Source organism: Mauremys mutica, chromosome 16 (assembly GCF_020497125.1).
Source record: "Mauremys mutica isolate MM-2020 ecotype Southern chromosome 16, ASM2049712v1, whole genome shotgun sequence".
Taxonomy (NCBI): Eukaryota; Metazoa; Chordata; order Testudines; family Geoemydidae; genus Mauremys; species Mauremys mutica.
In genome coordinates, this window is record NC_059087.1 from 10,839,969 (window position 1) to 10,860,620 (window position 20,652).

General features: G+C 43.1%; 1 protein-coding gene across 3 annotated transcripts in view; it reads left to right on the top strand.

Annotated features, from left to right (window-relative positions):
• The window catches only part of TMEM132C (transmembrane protein 132C), a 301,970-nt gene that overhangs the window by 165,632 nt on the left and 115,686 nt on the right, over positions 1 to 20,652 (top strand). For all 3 annotated transcript variants that reach the window (XM_044990544.1, XM_044990546.1, XM_044990545.1), the window contains one exon: positions 3,013 to 3,159. In XM_044990544.1, the coding sequence (XP_044846479.1) occupies positions 3,013 to 3,159 (147 nt within the window). The remainder of the gene's footprint in view (positions 1 to 3,012; positions 3,160 to 20,652) is intronic.

Genomic DNA, 20,652 nt, shown 5'->3' on the forward strand with positions numbered 1-20,652 from the left:
GAAGAGTGAAATAAAGTATGAAAGATGAAAGCCAACTTTGATTTGCTTGGTTTTGACATTGGGGTTTGATGAACTCAAGTACGTCCTGCTCCCTTCTGATGATTTGACCCTCCTGCTGTTGGGGAAAGCAACTGAAAAGCATGATGTGGTATAGTTGGCCAAACATTTCAGACAGGATGAGTGACAAGTTTCTATGGGTTGGCACGATGCGTTTTGGAGAAGGGTGGGATAGAACAAAGTGGCTGGCTGAGTGATCCTATGTGATTGAATAGGCACAGCATAGAGGGAAATTGTTCAATTGGGGAAGTGTGTTCTGAGGAAGCCTGGAGTACTCCAGCTGCTTGTCATCTCCACTTAGTGTCACCCACCACACTTGCCTCAGTTTAAAGAATGTGTCATGTGTATAAACGCTACACGGGTTAGAGGGGTAAATACCGGAAACTGGCGAGCAATTTGGCAAAGGAGTCTTTAGTCTAGGGGTGTACTGGGGAGCTGAGACTTACAAGTTTTGATATACAAAGTTGGTACTATTGGTTATTTTTAATGAATATTTAATTACAGCCATACAACAAAGTCAACCAATCTTTGGAAAGGTTCTAAATAGACTTTGCTCTGCTAGCAGTCAGATATCATAAGTCAATTAACATTTAAGCGAAAACGTTTGTAACATGTATGTAGAAACCTACTTAAAAGTACATGGTACTCAGTATGGTCTGACCTAATTCTGATTCATCCATTGCCCTTGTTATATAAAACTCAGTGCCCTTTTAGAGGGAGAGTAACAGATTACACTTCTGCATATTTATTTAGGAAGCTTAGTCTTCTGGGTATTCATACCCTAATTCCAGTGCTAAGTGCAATCACAACATTGATTTTTTTCCTTACTAAATGTAACCTACTTTATTCCTGAATAGGATGCTTCTTTAAATGGGTTTTACATAATGGTAGATGCGAAGGCCACTCATCCTAATGCCCAATATTGTAGTTAATTAACAAAATGGTATTGTAGTCAGGGCCTTTTGTCCTCTGGTACTGGATTGTACCACTAACCTTGGTCAGATAAAGAGTCCCCCCTAATAACCAAGAGTCCATCCATTGACTATTTCGAGCTCCATGGTTGAAAGAGCAATTTGTAACTCCTGAGGAAATTGTAATCCTAATCAAAATTCAAACGTGAATCCGATTTCAACTGACATTGTGCCATTTCAAAGCTGTTTTCAAGTGGAAGAGGCACAGAAGGTCTAGGTTAATGGTCTTTTACCTCTCTTTCTTTGAACCTTTGAAAATCTGGTCTTCAGAGCCTAATTTTCCATTGTGCTCTATCCCCTTTCCTCCAGGCTTCCACTGAGGTAAGCCCCATAAGGACAATACACCAGTGGCATGATTTAGAACAGCACTTAGGTTGCTATAACTAATGCTGGGGCCAGGCTGTTGCAAAATCAAGTTGTTGTAATTGACTGTTATCCCCTGCACACCTGTACAGGAATCCAACTCTGAGTGACTTTTGTGAGCTTGCAAATGCTCAGGAGATGGGAACTGTATCAGTGCCTATGTAGATGGATAGGTCTCTCTCAATCTTGATGTCCTGTAATGAAAATTGATTATCACCGAAATTGGAGTCATAAATTTTGCACTTAAGAGAATCTTCAATCACTTTATAAACTCTCTTTAATTAAACCTGACAACATCAGGTTCTGATGTTGTTAGAGCGTAGGATGAGATTAACTAATTTGTCCAGGGTCACACAGCAAATCCATGGCAGAAATGAAAATACAGACCCCAGTTCTAATCAATAGATTACGGTCTTTTGTATGGTAAAGTTTTCAAAAGAGAATCTCCTTAGAATGGCATTATAGAATGAGAGGAGCGAAAAGACAAAAAGCAAGAATATGAACCAATCCACTATTAATGCCACAGAACTACAAGTATATGAGAAGCAAGGAAGAAGGTTGCTTTAAAGAGCTGCTACTGAAATCCATGCCGGTGGGAAGAGTCCAGATGAGACTCCTATGATGTATCTAAGCCTATGTACATACTATCTCTTACATTAGTATAACTTATGTCACTCAGGGGTGTGAATAAGCCACCCCCCGAGCAATGTAAGTTACACCGACCTAAGCACTAGTGTGGACAGCACTATGTCAGTGGGAGAGCTGCTCCCACTGCCGTATCTACCCCCACTCGCGGGGGCTGCAGTAAGTAAGTTGGCAGGAGAGCTCTCTCCCACCAGCTTGAAGCATCTGCACTAGCAGCACTATAATGGCGCAGCTGCTTCAATGCAGCCGTGCCACTGTATGCCCTGTAGTAGCCATAGCCTAAGTTTGGGTTCCTAGGACTTTGTGTGGGTCTTCCGCAAATTTCTACCTAAGTAGGGAATTTTTGCAGAAATGGGGAAAAGAATCCGGTGTGTAAATTTTCTTACATTCACAGTTGTCATCAGAAACCACCCCCAGAGAACCTGGCTTTCTCAGAAAACTTCACAACATGAAGATGGCATGATCATGATGGTCCCTTCTGGCCTTAAAGTCTGAGACTATGGAAATATAGTTAATTTACCCTTTCAATAAAATTAAAAGGTTGCCATTGGTAGACAGGTCTGCATTAATGACAGGTTTCAGTGGTAGCTGTGTTAGTCTGTATCAACAAAAAAAAAAAAGAGGAGTCCTTGTGGCACCTTAGAGACTAACACATTTATTTGGGCCTAAGCTTTCATGGGCTAGAACCCACTTCGCCAGATGTATGAAGTAAAAAATACAGGAGCAGGTATAAATACATGAAAGGATGGGGGTGCTTTACCAAGACTGACCTAACACTGCCACAAGGACTCCTCGGTTTTTTTTGGTCTGCATTAATGTTATCTCTCCTGCTATCTTTACCAGGTTCAAATGGATTTAAAACCACTGTCAATGCTTCCCTTAATGCTGATTTATTGAATTTTTTTAAGCTACACTAGGAAGGCCGCAGTCATGAATTACCCTCTTCTCAATATTTCACAATCGCTGCTCCCAACAGGGCCAAGGTGAAGAAGGGCGTGAATATTCTGAGCGCGAAGACAAGCGATCCCCGGCAATGGGACGTGAAGCAGGAGGTGGGGAATGGTGGAAAACATTCAACCACGACCGTTAGCTGTCACAGAATAGCACCAAATTCAAGGAACAGGTAAGAACGCTCACATCTGCTCAGCATTACGCTCATTTATATCCACGGTGCCATCCATTGCTTGAAAGACTGAGGGCTCATGTTAACCACTACTTAGTAGAGCTATTAAACTTACAGCCTGGAAATCTGGAGACACTTATGTTAACTACGGCACCATCTGCTGATCTATAACTGGGCATCTCACTTTTCAGACAATAAAACTCCTCAGTTTAAGCTGAAATGAATAGAATAGAGCTTTTTTTTTCAGCATGAATGTCTTTGAAAGGTCTTTACTGAGCATAGATTTGTGTGGCTCGATAGCTTTGACCTTGTTTCATCCGTGGTTGGTCCATCAAGTCGCCAATGAACTCTTCTATAATGAGCCTTGATAACTCATAAGCATTCGTGTGGGATCATCATGCAAAGCTTTCAGTATTGACAACATTCAGTATAATAGAAAAACGTTTGGGTGGTTTGGTTTGGTTTTGTGTGGTATGTGGACAATTATTTTCTCCCAGGATTTTTCCAGCCTGAAGTCCTCTGTGCCTGGTTGGGTCACTCTGAGATATACCAGGAGGAGGAGTCTGCCTTCCTTCTCACCATCAGGAGTAGAAACTTATATAGATAATGAGTACATTTGATAGGATAAAACCAGATGAGGTATAATGCTGATGCTCTAGGGCATAAACCAACCACTAACTGCCTGGGCATAGGAAGAAATCCACCCTGTGTCCAATGCAGCGTTTCTTGCACCTTTTATTGATGCATCTGGTACTAGCCACTGTCAGAGACAGAATACTGGACTCCAGAGAGCACTGGTTTGATCAGAATGGCGATTCCTATGTTTCTGTATTGTATGTTTTTATTAAGAGTTAATCCAGCTGTAACATACCCATTTGTGACTGTTTCGCAGGTCGAGTCTTCTCCTATTTCAGGCAATAAGAATTATATCGTACGTTTCAAGGGAAGCTAGTTTGGCTCTCATTGCACATTACCGTAATGAACGCTTACAGCTCTCCTGTGTATTAGATCCGTGCAAAGGTATGATCCATGTGATGCTTGCTTGAGTTGGTGTTTCATTACTACCTCAACTCTTAGCCCAACCTTGTTGCAGACGGTCATAAACATTCAATCCACCTTGGATTGGTTTGTGACATCCCCTGCAATTGGTCTGAAGATTTGTGCACTATTCCTTCAGGCACAGAGGAGTTTGAGGAAGTTGTAATCATGTTCTTACTCTGTGCCTGGACAACGAGAGTGCATAGCAAATGGTAGACTTGCATAAAGTGTCGAAACATCTGTTGCCACGAGCGGCTTACCGGCTCAATCCATCTATGTTAGATATCACTGCAGTTAGTGGGATTTGCAGTAGAGAGTTTGCAGGAGAAAAGAGGAAGAATAAATCATTTAAGCCTGCCAAATAACGGTGTTTGAAAAGCAAACCGGCTTTAGAACCAGCGTATAATGCCGAATGTATTTACAGCTGAGGAAATATAATAGTCAGGTTATCAAAACCCAAATTAAATCTTCTTAATCCAATTTGCATCATGTCTAATTAACCTATAAAAATATTTTAACACTGATTATGCAAATAAAAGTGAACGTGTTAATTAACACCTCTTGCATTTGCGTATTTAAATAGCCCTTTTCTTTCAACAGCATGACTGGGCTGGGTTTGAATGGAATATTAATGCATTAGGAAGAATTGGATAGACCAAAACCTTGACGCCATTAGCTCTTCAACCACTGTGGAAGTATATACCAGCTAATGTACTGAAATACAGCTTCACTGTATGAAGCTGTATTAATGGGATTTCCTCACTGAACACAATGAGTGCCAGTTAGGTGTCTCTGTACTGATTTTCCATGGGGGATGCATGCCGAGCGATGGACATTATGATTGTTATTGAGTGTCATTTGGAGTTCTCTCGGTGGAAAGCACAAATATTCTATTAAGCTAATTTAATTTAGCTAAGGATTGCAGGCCCCTAATGGAATCTTTCTGAATTGCCACCAGTTTTTTCAAAGTAGCGTAGCAATGTTGCTTGTCTGTACAATGTAAAACATTCTATTGCGTAAGGTCAGATTAGAAAATGTGAGGTTCTGCTTGGGAGTTTCAGCTTCCACGTAGTTTAAGCTTCTCCTGCTGAAACTCAGTGAACTTGTAAACTTATTTGAGCAGAGAAAGATGTTTTCCATGTTCGGTGCATAAGGGCTGTTAAAATGAAGCAAATAAAGATTTTTATTTCTCAGATGTGTTGAGAAAATGGGATCGTTCACACAGCTTGCCGTGGAGATAATAGCCAGATGCACAGTATAGTGTTTTTCCGCCTAGCATGATCAGCTCCATTCCAGTAAAGCTCAGAGAATCAGTTTAGCAGGGAGAGAGAAGGAGAAGCCTTTGAAAGTTGTACAGTCTTCCCCCGGCTTTGCAACCTACCTAAAGAACAATTGGTTCTCCCCTTGGGCAGTTACGCACCCCCAATTTGGTAGAACCATCCCGATTCTTGGTGTACTACAAAATAGTGTCTCCTGAAAATTATTCTGGGCCAGCAAAATGAGATTGCATCCCATTGTTCACTGTGATCCACAGTGTTTCTTTGCGAAATCATGATGTGATGATAAAGTGTTGGTGCTGCAATGACTTTGTCGAGCACACACATAGGAAAATCTGCCCTTTATGCCTTTCTCCCGGGCAGCCCCCATCACCTGGAATCCCTTATTTACTACACCACCACACTTTGCTCTTTCAGATTCCTTAAAACTAAGGCCCTGATACAGCAAAGCACACAAGCACATACTCACAGCAGTCCCTTGGTTTCAAGTGCTTTGCTGAACTAGGAGATAATATCTTCCTAAGGGCCTGTAAGCACTACTGCTGTCCTTCAAAGACGCATGGATGAAACAAAACAGATTGGAAATTAAAAAACAAAAAAATAAAAAAAAACCCAGATAAAACCTAAACAATTATGGAAGTGACTAGATGCTGCTAATTTCCCCTTTGGGTCACTTTGCTTTTTCTTGCATCCTACCCCCCACCCTTTGTGTGTTGTTTGTGTATGTATATTGTAAGCTCTTCAGGGCAAGGAGTGTATATTCATATTCATGTTAGCTTAGTGCCTGATGCGCTCTGGCATTACATAAACAATAACAAAAACCATAAGGGGGTGTATTTTATTTCTATTTAAAATGATGTACTATGAACTCCTGAGAATTTAGGTAAACCACACGTTTCCAGGCTCCATAAACTTGTATTGTGAAACCCCAAGGCCATAGCACATGACCTTCTGCTCATCAAGAAAGATTCCACTTTTTGTTGCCAGAAGCAGCTTGAAACCAACAGTGCCTGGGTGCCCAATAACATAACCTATTCTGAGCTCCATTTGACTTGTGATTAAGATAACAACCTATTGATTAGGAGGAGTGGAACATAAACAACTCCTTTTGCAGATCGTGTCCCTTGTCGGTTCTCTTTTCCAGGGGGAAGTTGGCTGAACTGAAATGTGTCCTAAAGATAGATGAGCAGATTTTGGTTGCTGTCTTAGCTACTTAAATGTCCTGATCCTGGTGCATCATCTCCCTGACGTGCTTAGCAGCAGCCTAGGGGCCATATGGCCAGTTTAAGGCCTTCCCCATGCTCCCTGGGAATAGCCTCAGTGCAGAAAGGGGATAGATGGGAAGCCAGCTCTAAGTTGCCCTCACAGCAACCCCAGACACAAGGTGTTCCAGGACAGATCAGGAGGTGGAGTGGAAGGTGGAGCTGGAGCAGCATCAGGGTAGAGGACATTGAGAAAATGTGGGAAGGGACCTGACTGGGAAAGCCTGTGCTCCGGAGATTCTGTCCTCTCAAAAGGCCCCCTAGGGACCATTGCAGCCAGGATGCAACTAGGGGCTACTTTGGCTTGATATGGAAGCTGATAGAGCCCCTGAAGCGCCTGTATGAAGCAGGCACATACTGCCTTCCTTCCGTCCCTATCTGGGCCAGTGCAAGGATGAATTTGTTCGTGTGTGTGTGTGTGTGTGTGTGTGTGTGTGTGTGTGTGTGTGTGTGTGTGTGTGTAAGAGTCAGAGCAGTCCGTGGTGGCAAGGAGTCACTTGGTGCTTGTAAGGGAATCCTGCTTTGTTGTCTAACATTGGTTGTGTATCTAACTGGGTAGAGGAAGTGAGTGTGGGAGAATGAAGAAACTTAACTGACCTGATGGGAAAACTGCTACAATGTAACGCTTCATCCCCTTGGCCCTGAACCTTTGAGGGACCTGTGGACTTACGGCTCTGTAGCCATCTGCCTAATAAACAGCCATACTCGGGGAGAGTGCTTTCTGCTCACATATCAGACTGTGTCACAGTAATTTAGTCCTATCCCCCAACACACATAGGGTGACCAGACAGCAAATATGAAAAATCAGGACAGGGGATGGGGAGTAATAGGAGCCTATATAAGAAAAAGACCCCAAAATTGGGACGGTCCCTATAAAATCAAGACATCTGGTCACCCTAAACACACAGAACACATTGTTTTAACAGGCTGAGAATCTCTGCCGTCGTACAGAATGAGCTGATGATGTTACCAAGTTGCATTTCATATCATCGGGATGCAGAGGAAACCAAAATAGCTATTAGAATTCTCTGCAGGTCCTTGATCTATCAGCATCATATGAGGCCAAGTGACTCAAGCATGAAGCAAAAGTGCTTGTGTGATTAAAAAAATTAATAGGGCATATGATCAGCGTGTTTCAAAGTAGTAACACATTGGGTGATGGTTTGTATTTCTGGCTTTATATTTCACCTGGAGATGAGCAGTCCCCTCCAACATTCATCCTCTCACATACCAAGGTATTATTTTAGAGCCTGTATCCTCTCCAGCCTGCAGAGTTTGTGATCAATTAACCAGGAATTTCACAAAGCTCAGAGGCCTGGTGGCAGTGAATTAAGCCACCCACTGACCTGAAAACACTGAGGTTTGATCAGGGATCGCTGCTGCTTGCACTGGGTAGCCAGATGTTTGGTGCTTAAGGATCAGGGTTTCTCTTTGGAGTTGTTCTCCTGTGGGGTACTTGAGTCGGGATGGCAATGGGAAAAGACCACAGGATTTCATGGGGTAAATTTACAACAGACGCTGGATTTGTGCCTGCAAACATTTGTATGCATAAACTAGCTAGTTAGCCATGGGAGAAAGCTGAGCGGCCTCAGGTTTTTACTGCTGATGAACCCATGTGACTAACAACTTCCATTCCTTTATCCAGGGAGGTTGTGTATGAGCAAACATGGTTGGCTGAATATTTTCTTTTAAATATTATGCACATTTTAGTGCAAATTGAGTGCAGCCCTTGGGCTACTGGCAAAGTACCAGTGTGACCCTCAGAGCTCCCAGTGTTGGTCATCCCTGAGCTGCACTGTGAAGTGAATCTGTCTGCTCAGAGTGATGCATGGGATTGTACCTGTGTATCCGTCCTTAACATCAGTAGAAATCACACCGCTAAGTCCTTATCTGTGGCTTTAAAAGTATCCCCTTCTCCTTTTATTTCCTTACCTCATCGAATTTCTCGCTGCCTATTTTCTCTGCAATTTAGGGTTAACCCCTCCCCCCATCCCCCAGTGCCTTATGCAGGGCAAACCACGGCAAAGAATCCTCCAATGAATCATGTGAGTGCCAGTACATCTGCACAGACGGTGGAGGAGCAGCCAGCTGCACATTGTAATAGCGTGTTTTCTAGGCCACAGAAGTCTAGGGTGACAAGGTTGCTTCCCCAAGGAAGCTTTCATGAGCGCTCTCTCTTGCCGCTGTAAATGTCGGGAGCGTTCATCGAGGCAGGGTTGCGGGGAATAAAGCCCGCTGAACTCTTTCCGTATCCGGGGGGGACGCAATGTATTTCTAAGGTCGAGGAAAATCAGGGGTATGTACAGTGAGTGTAGCCCCAGCCCTTATACCTGCCACAGATGCTAAGTAGGTGCATGCACCTGCTGTCTTGCCGGAGAAGGTCTGTTTTTCATTCTCTGGTTCTTTGGTGCTTGTGGTGGGGCAGCGGGGCAGCAGGCCAGTGAAGCAAGACTAAAGCAGAGTGAAGGGGAGCTCTCTTGAGCATTAAGGAAAAGTAATTTCTGTGGGAGTCCATGTGAAATGAGTGTTTTGCTGAGGCTGCGTTACCCTTTCTGTCCCATACTTTGACCGATTCGGCTCTGGACGTATTAAACGTCAGCGTAATAATAACCACCGCAGCTCTCATGGCAACAAGCTGCAACCCTCCGAGGTAGATGGGAGGGTGAGCAAACAGTCTCGTCTTTTAAAGAGCTGTTTAATATCAGGAGTTTGTCCTGGACTTCTCATGGAATCCAACATAAATTTATATGGCCTGAGTTATTAGAAAAGGTTCAGGCCAAGGCAAAAGACAAATAGGATCTGCATAGCTTAGAGGTCTTCAATCTGTGGGGCGCACTCCCCTAGAGGGACACGAGATAATGTTGGAGGGGGCGGGGGTGGGGAGGGAGCAACCCCCAGCCCCACTCCTGGCCCCAGCCCGGCCCTGGCCCCATGTCCATAGTCCTGGCTGCCCGCCCTGCGCCCAAGGGCTCTGCACCCAGCCTCGGCCGCAGGCCTCAGCCCCTACCCAAAAGTCTGCTCCCGCCCCCAGCTGTGGCCCCATTCTTGGCTCCCTTGCCCCTGTCTGCATGCATCCCTCCCGCCCCCCCGGGCATGGCCCTGCTCCCAGCTCCATGGGGGAGTGGTGAACAGGGGCAAGGGGGCGCGCAAGGTAAAAAGTTTGAGGATCGCTGGCCTTGCTGGTACAGAGGATACCAAAGGAAAAGTGGTTTGTTCCTTCTGGCTGCTGCATTCCATTCATTCCCTTCTCTTTAAAGGTCAAAATAGGGCATCATAGACCAGCATGGGATTTTCAAAAGCAATCGTTGCTGGCCTTGAAGTCTATAGTCAAACTCCCATTGGAGCAGAGGTGGGCCCAGTGCTGAGTGCTGTTGGAAACGCCACTCCCAGCCTGCATATGGAAGAGTGCCTGGCCCTAGTCAGAGGGCCAGGCTAGTGCCGTGTGGGTTCATAGAGAAGAAAGTAATAACGAGGGATGAGCAAACTGGACTGGATACAATAAGAACCATCCATGATCTCTTAGCAGGTTCTGGAAGTTCAATACACACTTTATTTTTCCTATTTGCCTCCTCTGCAATTGCTGGCTCTGTCTGGAAGCAGAAGGGCTGAAGCACCGCAAGGCAGGTTGGTCTTAGGGCACGTCTGGCCCACCTAGAAACTTCACAAAAAAGCCCCTTCTCAGGAGATTTTCTGCTCAGATTTGCTGGCTCAGCAGCTTTGGATAGTTCGGAAAAGCTTTTTAGGTGATTATCCAAACCAAATGATCTAAATCTTTTGTGGTTTGGCCGTTGCATGTAATATCCTGGCCTGGCTTGGAGACCTCAGTTCCTCCTGGCTACCATCCTTGCATTCCATTCTGGCTGTATGTATTCGGCTCGTTGTTTTGTTTCATTAGTATGTAAATAGCACACAGAGTAGAACATGCTAAATTGAATCGGATTGTGCAATCTCACAATAATGGCATGACTTTATATCCATTCCACATTGAGAGACTGACTCAATAATAACTGTAATTTACAAAGTCTAGGGTGAGATGATGTTTTTGATTTTTGACAAAATAAGCATCTTTCAGAGTGACTAGAAAATGGACTTTCTAGCTGCTTTCCAAACTGGGGCTCAAATGACTTCTGTTTGGTGGGTGTATTTTTTACAGAACTCTTGGCATACACAGAGCAGAAGTCTGACTGTTACCTGCATGTCCTGCGGAAGGACAGTCCATTACTGCCACTTGCATGCTGCAGTCCCCTGCATCTTCTCCTCTAATAAGCTGTCTTTGTTAACTAGGTTATCTAGGAAAATCTCTCTGTGGTGTGGCACTTTCCTGGACTTACACTTCTGTTTATTTTCCTCTTTGCACATAAAAGCACAAGTTCTGATTTTAGTTCAGGTCAGCTCTTATTTATCCATGTCACTTGGCATATTTGGGGATATTTTCACAGCTATGGTAATGCTGCCTTGTGATTTGGAAGAGGTGGAAAACAAGGGACAAAATGATGCATAGCCAGGGTGTGTGTGTGTGTTTTACAATCTTAGAAGCAGAAACATCTGCTAGAATCCATAAACAGCTGAGTTCAGCAACAGGGCATCATGCTGCTGAGCAGCTCTGCTTTCCTCTCTAACTTACAGCAGTGAAAGGAAATAAATCAGTCAGGCAATAAAGCATGAAGCAAATTGAGGGAGCGGGGATCCCCAAATCATCTCTTTCTAAAAGATTGAATAAGATCCCCATTAGTGCTCACTAAAGCAATCTGAATTATGTATCTTATAGACAGAAGCACACTCCACTGTCTCTATGTGAAGAATTCCATAATAATAAATCTCATCTGAACTATTCTGATTAGACTTAGACTGCAGCACAGGAAGCCATAGTATGGAATAGGCCCCCAAGAGAAGCTGGTGGAAGTCTGGTTGCTTGAGACTTTTATAACTGGATTGGACAAAGCTCTAGGAAATATACTGCACTGGCAGGGAACTGAACGCGACGATCTTAAAGCTTTGTTCCATCTCTAGCTTCTGTCAAGTCTGTATCAACTAGCACACTGTCGACAGTGCCCGACCATAGTTTAAGACTTAAGTATTAGCGCATATTCATCTGAGACCCCTGCTGTTCCCTGGGCATTACAGGCTGAGCTGGAGACAGGTGGATGGATTCTGTATTGACTTACAGAGCTCACCATTACAATGTCGTAACTTGCTTCACGTTCACAGGCCTCAGAGATTTCACAGTTATTTCTTATTTGAAGTACACCGGAAAACCTCGGCGCTCCTTCTCCTGTACAACTACATGGTAATGGTGACCATTGTATGAGCCCTGCACAAATTGATTATATATGTACAAAGCATGTCTTAGAGTTACAAGTTAGTCATGATAGACTAATAGAACTGGTCAGCTAGGGTCAGGTGCATCGCTGGCATGGCACCTATGCTTGTGTGGCTATAGGTTCCTTTTATTAGTAGGGCTGTTCCTTGAGCTCACCAAGCACAGCCATGATTTTGACTTGAATCGCAAGTTCTACCTCTAGCCGCTCTTGTGCAGAGTTAGCCAAGTGATGCTATTTGCATACATGCAGCTAGTGATGGTTGTGCATTACAAATAACCCAACCGTTCATAGATCATATTGCCTGTCTTTTCTGTTAATGCATCTAAGGCCAAAAATAATAGCTAGGGAAAATGTCGACGTTTCTTCTTTTCTTTTTCTTTTCTTCCAGCTGAATATCAACACGTTTCACTGACTTCACCCATGGAATCCATTCCAGTTGCAGTTAGTTGTAAGGAGAATGTATCTCGAATGGCTGAGAAACTAATTTTATAAGTACAGAAAAATGTTCAATGGCACAATCAGAGTGTGGTTCTCAGGGTGGTTTTAGGGTTTAAGGTGGAGTCTAACCCTCAGGATGCACTTGATGGACCTAATTCTTCTCTCCCTAACACCAGTTTTACAAAGGTGTAACTCCACTGAGCTGAATGGAATTACTCCTGATTTCACACAGGTAGGGAAGAGGATCCCCTCTATATCTGAAAGAAGTTTGTTTAGCACCGCATTGCTAATATTCAACTCTGTTACAAACATATAGTTTTGAGCAAAGGATCCTATGTGAGGGCCTGCTCTTCCACTCAAATGGCAGCTGAGTCACTGACACTACTATAGCCTACATAATAGTTCATACTGATCTTATTATCTCTGTAGTTCTCTTGACATAAATGACTATGGATGAAAGAGTGTTTACTGCATTGGCCGATGTGGGGTCAGCATTAAATAGTCATCATCTACCCACCATGCAGAGGCATCAGAGATACCACAGTTATTTGTATGCGGTGTTATTGTAGCTGCGTTGGTCCCAGGATATTAGGGAGACAAGCTGGGTGAGGTAATATTTGTTACTGAGCCGACTTCCGTTGGTGAGAGAGACAAGTTTTTGAGCTTACAGAGAGCTCTTCTGCATAAATACAAAAGCTTGTCTCTCTCGCCAACAGAAGTTGGTGTCGTGCTTTTATGAATTTTCTGGCTTTGGTTGGTTTCTGTCACATAAATGGGGTGGGGATGAGGAGAGGAAGGAAGAGTTTAAATTGAACTGTTTTTAATTATACTATATATCTCCTGGTGACTGGGCATGGTGGAGCTGGACGGCTCCATTTGTCATCAAGTTGGTCTTTGTGGGTTTGAAAAACAACTCATTATGCATCATTTACATATATATAATGACTCAGATTCTGTCCTGAGTTACACCCATACAAACCTATTGTTTGCAGTGGACTGTTTTTCTGTAACCCAGGGCACAATGGGGTGTGGTGCATCCCCTTGTAATATTTGCAGACCTCTTAATAGAAAATGCAATTGGATAATAGTGAATATGCAAATATTGACAATGCATTTTCACAGAGCAGTGTATAATAATCCTCTCCTATCTGAGCCTTTTCCCAGGAAGCCCAATACTTTTTTCCTAGTAAAAACCACAGGAATCTGGCCCAAGGGAACTAGACTTAGTGACGCTGCGGTCTATATGGTTTTATAAAAATATGCTAATAAGTGAATATAATGTAACTAGAATATGCTTCATGCAAAAGGTCTCTTGTAAGGTATCATTACAAAGCTTATAATCTACTGAGTGTGATCATCCTATTTGTATAAATGTACCACTCTTGTATCTGAAACTAGAAATATGAAATATAGCTCTGAGGGCCTATTGTAATTATGCAAAGTGTGGGCCATTAATGGTGGTTTGGAATCTTGATGACTCCCATTAACCAGGACAATTGTTGACTCCCATTAACCAGGACAATTGTCTGCAGATGGGTGTGTTTTACCTGTAAGTCTTCCTGTATACCTGTGTGCTGGCAAGTGGGCAATGAAGTCTTGCATTGACGTGATCATGTCACCTGAATTGGAATCCATCTTTAACCTTGTATCTTTCCATTGAGAAAGAGGGGCTAGGAACCCAGAGAGGGGCAAAGAATTCCCCTTATGGAGGAGCCTTATGCAAAAGATATATAAAGGGGTGGAAGAGAACAAAGGAAGAGAGGAGCCATCATGAAGAATCCCCTAGCTACCACCTTGGAACAAGAGTTGCACCAGGGGAAAGAATTGTGCCCAGGCCTGGAAGGTGTCCAGTCTGAGGAAAAAACTTACTGAAGCATCTCTGAGGGTGAGATTATCTGTATTCAGTTTGATTAGACGTAGATTTGTGCATTTTATTTTATTTTGCTTGGTGACTTACCTTGTTCTGTCTGTTACTACTTGGTACCACTTAAATCCTACTTTCTGTATTTAATACAATCACTTTCTACTTATTAAGTAACTCAGAGTATGTATTAATACCTGGGGGAGCAAACAACTGTGCATATCTCTATCAGTGTTATAGAGGGCGAACAATTGATGAGTTTACCCTACATAAACTTTATACAGGGTAAAATGGATTTATTTGGGTTTAGACCCCATTGGGAGTTGGGCATCTGAGTGTTAAAGACAAGCACACTTCTGTGAGCTGCTTTCAAGTAAACCTGCAGCTTTGGGGCAAGTAATTCAGACTCTGGGTCTTTGTTGGCGCAGACAGGGGTGTCTGGCTCAGCAAGACAGGGTGCCGGGATCCTGAGCTGGCAGGGAAAGCAGGGGGCAGAAGGAGTCTTGGCACATCAGGTGGCAGCTCCCAAGAGGGGTTCTGTGATCCAAACTGTCACAGACTTCCACCACCAGGCTGCCCTCACGATCCCCTCTGCAGCCACCAGAGGAAGGACACAGCATTTAATTTTTAGCAGAGCTGTGCTATTTAGTACATAACATATGGTGTAAATAGGTCATGTAGTATTGCCTCTGAAATACCTTACTCCACCAAACATATCTTCTCCCAGATTCCATCCTGGACCACTAATACACTTCTCTTCCATTATTATTGCACCAACATTCTAGTAGTGCCAGCATGAAATGAGTTTATTAAGGTAAACTTAAACGCCTCTCTTGAATGGATAATTGCTAAACCTTTGGCCTTCCCACATTCGTCCTGGGCCTCCGGTTGCAGTTAAGTTTCTGACGGCAAAACCCTGGCTTCATTGTAGTCGGTGGCAAAACTCTCATTGACTTCAGTGGGGCCAGGATTTTGCCCCAAATGTTTTAGTGTGGACTGAGTTTTCCCATTTTCCCTTTTCTGAGATAACAGCTCAACAAACTGGATATTTTCCTATCTTCTTTTGGCTCTTCAGCAGCTCACATGCTCCCTTTGCATGTGTACATCAGCATGCAGGATTATAATTATTACAAAAGTGGTTTTAAGTAGCACCCCATTGATTTTTAGTTTCCACACTACAAATTAATGGACTGAGCGTGCACTCTTTGTAATCAGAGCGGTAGAAATTCAATAATGACTCTGCCACGGCATCCGAGTGACCTCAGCCACTGAATCCTTTCCAATTTCAACCATTTATAATGAGAATAGCAGATTTAGCGATGCCGTTTTGTTGTGTTAAAACAAAGTGCCCTGCCAACCAAAGCTTTTCTGATAGACCAGCCAACAAGAATTACAGTGGTGATTTCTTTCCTCATGTCCAATTTAAAACTGTAGTGTCACAATGTTCATCGCTGTGCAGTAGACATAAAAAATCGGTAATGTGCATAATCTGCATAAAATATTCCATTATAACTACTAGATTAAGCCAGAATAGAAGTCGATTGGCACACTTCAAGGAATGTAACTTCTCTGGCCAGCTTAATAATCATTTAGCTAAGCTTAGGGCTCTTTAATTGTGTATGGTTATTGGTCCCTATGGCTTTTTTCCTCCTCTCTTAAAGAAGTTGGGTGAGCCACCATGCTGGAAAATGCTATTTCTCAAGATGTGTCTTGAATACATTACATGCAAAATGTTCAGAAACGTGATGAAACAAAGCAGGAAGGCATATTCCAAGCGGGATTTTATTCATTTCCAAATAACATCTGCTTGGCTGGTTAGGCTTGTAGAATTTCCTGATTAGGTTATGCCTGTGACTCTCGTTTCATGATGAATAAGTGGAGGCCACGTTATCCTAGTTAAAACTCCTTGTTGGACAGTGAAAATGCACAGCAGGCAATGGGCATGTTTGAAAAATTCTTTCGAGCTGTATTCTTGAGCAAGAAAGGACATTTCTGTAGTCTTCAAATGTTAATGCCAAATGTACTTAAGCTTCAATTAATGAATTATATGCAAAGAGATGTTAGAGTAATCATGTTAAAGGCATACTTTTGTACATAGTACTCTTGCTGGATGGATGGAGAAACAAATGCATGAATCTCACTCTCTTAATTAAAACCTCTTACAAGGGTCATCTGGATAAATTAGATTTTCTTCTGAGAATAAATATTCTAGATTTCTGGGTAAGAGATGGACTTTGGAAGCAGAAAGCACAATTGTGCGTTCGTGGGTGTGCATGTGTGGGTGATGGACAAGAGTGTGCTCAGGATTCCTCTTGCATTATGGGAGTTGTACAAAACACTTGACTCCAGAATTGAAAACTGGTTTCTTGACTCCAGAATTGAAAACTGGTTTCTAGTGTAAGGAGTTGTGTGTAAATGTGAAATGTTTTGCATAAATGAGAAAGTTAAATTTGAGTAGGAAGTGTGTTTTTGCACAAAGTAGATTCCTGCAAAAACTTCAAGGCAGCTTTTCACAGTGCATTTGGAGTTGGGAACAGTCACACGGTGGAAGCCATATGGTATTCCCTCTGGTTCCCTGATTGGCAGAAGTTACCCCTTGGCCTCTGGTTGGTCAGCAGGAGCCATTTTGACTGACTTTCTCAAAGGAAACCTTTTTGTCTTGAAATTTCTTCACCAAAGCAACATTTCAGGAGGATGAGATTGCCTGAAGTGAGGTAATGGACATTTTCATGCAAAGTTCTGTGGACAATATGTTCTCGCTGTTCTCTACATTCCAGTCCTCTTCCACTCTGAGGGGAACAATATTCCATCGCATATTAACATAGAGTGCACCGGGGCAACAGGCTCCATTGATGCAACTGAGGTAGCATCCTTCCTGAGGCAGCTTTCCCAGTTCTCTCCTCTGGCTTTCAAACTTATCCCCCAAGGGAAGTGCTATTACCCCCTATTTTACTTAGGTGCATATGGACTAAGGGCCAGATTTTTAAAGGTATTTAGTCACCTAATAAGATTTGCAAAAAGCACCTAGTTGCCGAACTCCCATTGAAATCAGTAGCCGTTAGGCAACTACATGCTCTTGAAAAAAAACCTGGGCACCTTTGTGCATCTTTAGACACTGAAATACCTATAAACATCTGGCCCACGGTGACTTGTCTGTGGTCACATAGGGAGTCGGTGGAGAAGGAGGGAACTGAACCCAGGTTTCCTGACTCCAAGCCTCTTCTGCCCTGAATTAGGTAGGACTAGAACTGGCGACCATTTGCAAACAAGTTTAAAAAAAAAAAAATTCTGCTGTTCCACCAAACTATTTCTATTTGTTAAACAAGCCCTTTGGCATTGCACTGGGCTGCACCTAACTAAAATTTAGGCGGCTGCTTCTTTGCAGTTCTACTGTAACTATATTACTAATTATATCCTGCAAAGATGGCCAAACAATGGAAAAACAAACAAAATCACCGTATCTTATGATCACCTGTACTAGCCAGCAGTCGGAATACCCCCTGTTTGTAGGTTGGGAATGTGCATAAGTACAAGAAAATTGGCTTTGCATTGTGCCGTGAGGGTTACCAAATCCAGGATGCTTTGGGCTGTTAGAGGCAGCAAATTCCACAGCTGGGAACCCTCCTCAGAGAACGGTCTTCATAGATTCAACTCTAGGCACAGCAAGAGGGCTTCACCTAATCCTCACCAGTCACAATGAGGGCATATGGCGGTGGGAGAAACTGGTTTGAAAAACAGTTGGATTGTAGACCATTCAAGTCTTTATTGAAAAATCATATCACCCTGCTTTTATTGAAACCTGTCTGATCAAGTCAGGACTTCCCTTACAAACATGGTTAGGCACAGATATAGCATCTGGCTAACTGAATTTTCTGTGTGCTGCAGAGGAACAGTGTTTTAGTTCATAGAAAATCAAAGCAATCATGAACTTAGCGTTAACCTAGAAATATGACAGGAAGTGCAGAGGACGTGATCTCTAAGAATGGGTTGGGAGCTCAGCTTTTGAAAATGTTACCCCCAGAACCACTCCAGAAGGGGATTGTTGCCATGTTCAGTTAATCGGACTGTATGGATTATTCTGACATGCAGCCTCTCTTACACTTTTCAGTATCCCCCAGGCTGAGAGAATTACTGAGGTGTGACCAAACTTGCAGTCACTCCTATAAGCAAACATTGCAGGGTCAAATCCTCAGCTGGTCTAAATCGGCATTGCTCCATAGGGCGATGCTGATTTCTATCAGTCGGGGATCTGGACATCAATGTGAATTTAAAACAAACCTGAGGAGGTAATGAGTGCCCCAGGGCCCATTTCCAGCTAGCAAAACCCTCACTCACTGGAAGGACATGTTTGTACAGCCCCAGCTGAACTGGCTGTTCACAAATATGCTCCAACTCTGTAAATGTTTGAAATTGTCAAGTCATTTCAATATTATCTCTCTCAAATGAACACTGATTTCACTGGGTTCACTCAGGGTGTTGCAACCCAACAGCTGGTTTAGATCTGATGTCTTTTTAGCTGGCACTAAAGGAGAGCATGCTTTTATTTATTTATTAAGAGCTAATATATTTCTGGCAGGATTCTAGATGCTCTAGCACGTAATTATTTCCCAGAAATGCATTATTCGCATCTCACTCTTATGATGAAGCACGTACTGAAAAAGAGCAGACAGGGGAAAATAGCCCAAGCATATGGGGCCTGATTCAGTGCCTGCTGAAGTCTACAGGAGACCTTCCATAGACTTGGGCTGGGTCCTCTGTGAGCAATTTTAGCATGGATGGGATAATAATTATTAATAATAAATAATAAATACTTAGCTGTTATAGAGCCCTTGTCAGTAGTAGATCTCAAAGTGCTCTACAAAGGAGGTCAATATCATTGTCCCAGGTGGTGACTCAGTTTCCCCATCTGCCAAACCAGGATAATGACTTTGTTGAAGGTCACCCAGCAGATCAGTGACAGAGCCACAAATAGACCCTGGCTGTCCTGAGTCTAACCTAGACATTTTACCCAGGTAGCTCCAGTGCCACCTTTATGGGTGGAACTGTTGGAAATTGTTGGAAACACTTCTGAGCAGAGATGAATAGAACAGCTTGGTGTGGGCCCATAATTCCTAAATGCCATTAAAGCTACACAACCAGTCATACCAGTGTTATCCCGCCTCGACAAGACTTGTGAGTAATGGGCCACTTAGCAAGTGACAAAGGTGAGTAGTACAGAACTGCGTGTCTGGTTGTACCTGTTCTCTGTTAATTCAGTGGAAGATGCGTGGTCAGTTTCTTGTCAGTGAGTCAGACAAGCTTTGGAGCTTACATGGAGCTCTTCAAGTCATGAGACCAGAAGAGCTCTGTGTAAGCTCGAAATCTTGTGCCTCTCTCAGCAACAGAAGTTGGTCCCATAAAAGATATTACCTCACCCACCTTTTCTTGCTATTCAGACTTCTTTCATCATTGGAGACTTCATCCCATTGTAATATTAATGGCTGCTGAGTTGCTCGGCTCTGTTAGAGAGATTTTCCTTAGACTTAAGAATGCTCATGGGGGGGATTTCATTTAGAAGGAGCCATTTCCTCACACAAGTCAATAGGAGCAGATAACTTTGACTTTCCTGGATACAGCCAAATACTATAGGGAAAAATCGCTTGTTTAAACAGAGATTTTAGGGAGGTCTTTTTTTTAGGCTTTTTAAATAAAGCTTTTCCAATATGCGCAGTTTAGACATATATATATATATATATATGTAATGAACTAATAAAGTATTTGTTGAGATTTAACCTAAGTGTATTTATTATAAGCAGGTACTGTAAGCATACCTACAGAGGACACACCACCACCTTCCCCCTCACCCCCAATAGTACAGCTGCTAGAGCAGATTTTCCCTTTTCGCTCCAGTAGTAGAAGCTTGTGGTTTTCTCTGTAACTGAAGATCCCGGCTCTTTCCCCAGTGATACAGATGTGGGGTTCAGCTATGGGCTGTTGGTGGCCAGAGGTTGGCTTCAGTGTAATTGATGCTATAGTGTTAGCAGCTATAGAGAAATCAAAGACAGATAAACAGTGCGATCTCCCACAGCACGTCTCTATCATTGCGCGGTCAAATCGCTCTCCCAGTGTGTACTGTTTGGGGTTTCATCTCCATGCTTAGTGCAGAAGGGTAACTCCTGTCCTGAGATGGGCCACTCTCACAGGCTGTGGAATGAGACAGAGCATGCGATGGACTAAGGAGAGGGAGTTCATGTCAGTGAGCTGGCTCTCCCTTGACTGGCTCCGAAATTCTCATTCTAGAACTCACGGAATGTTTG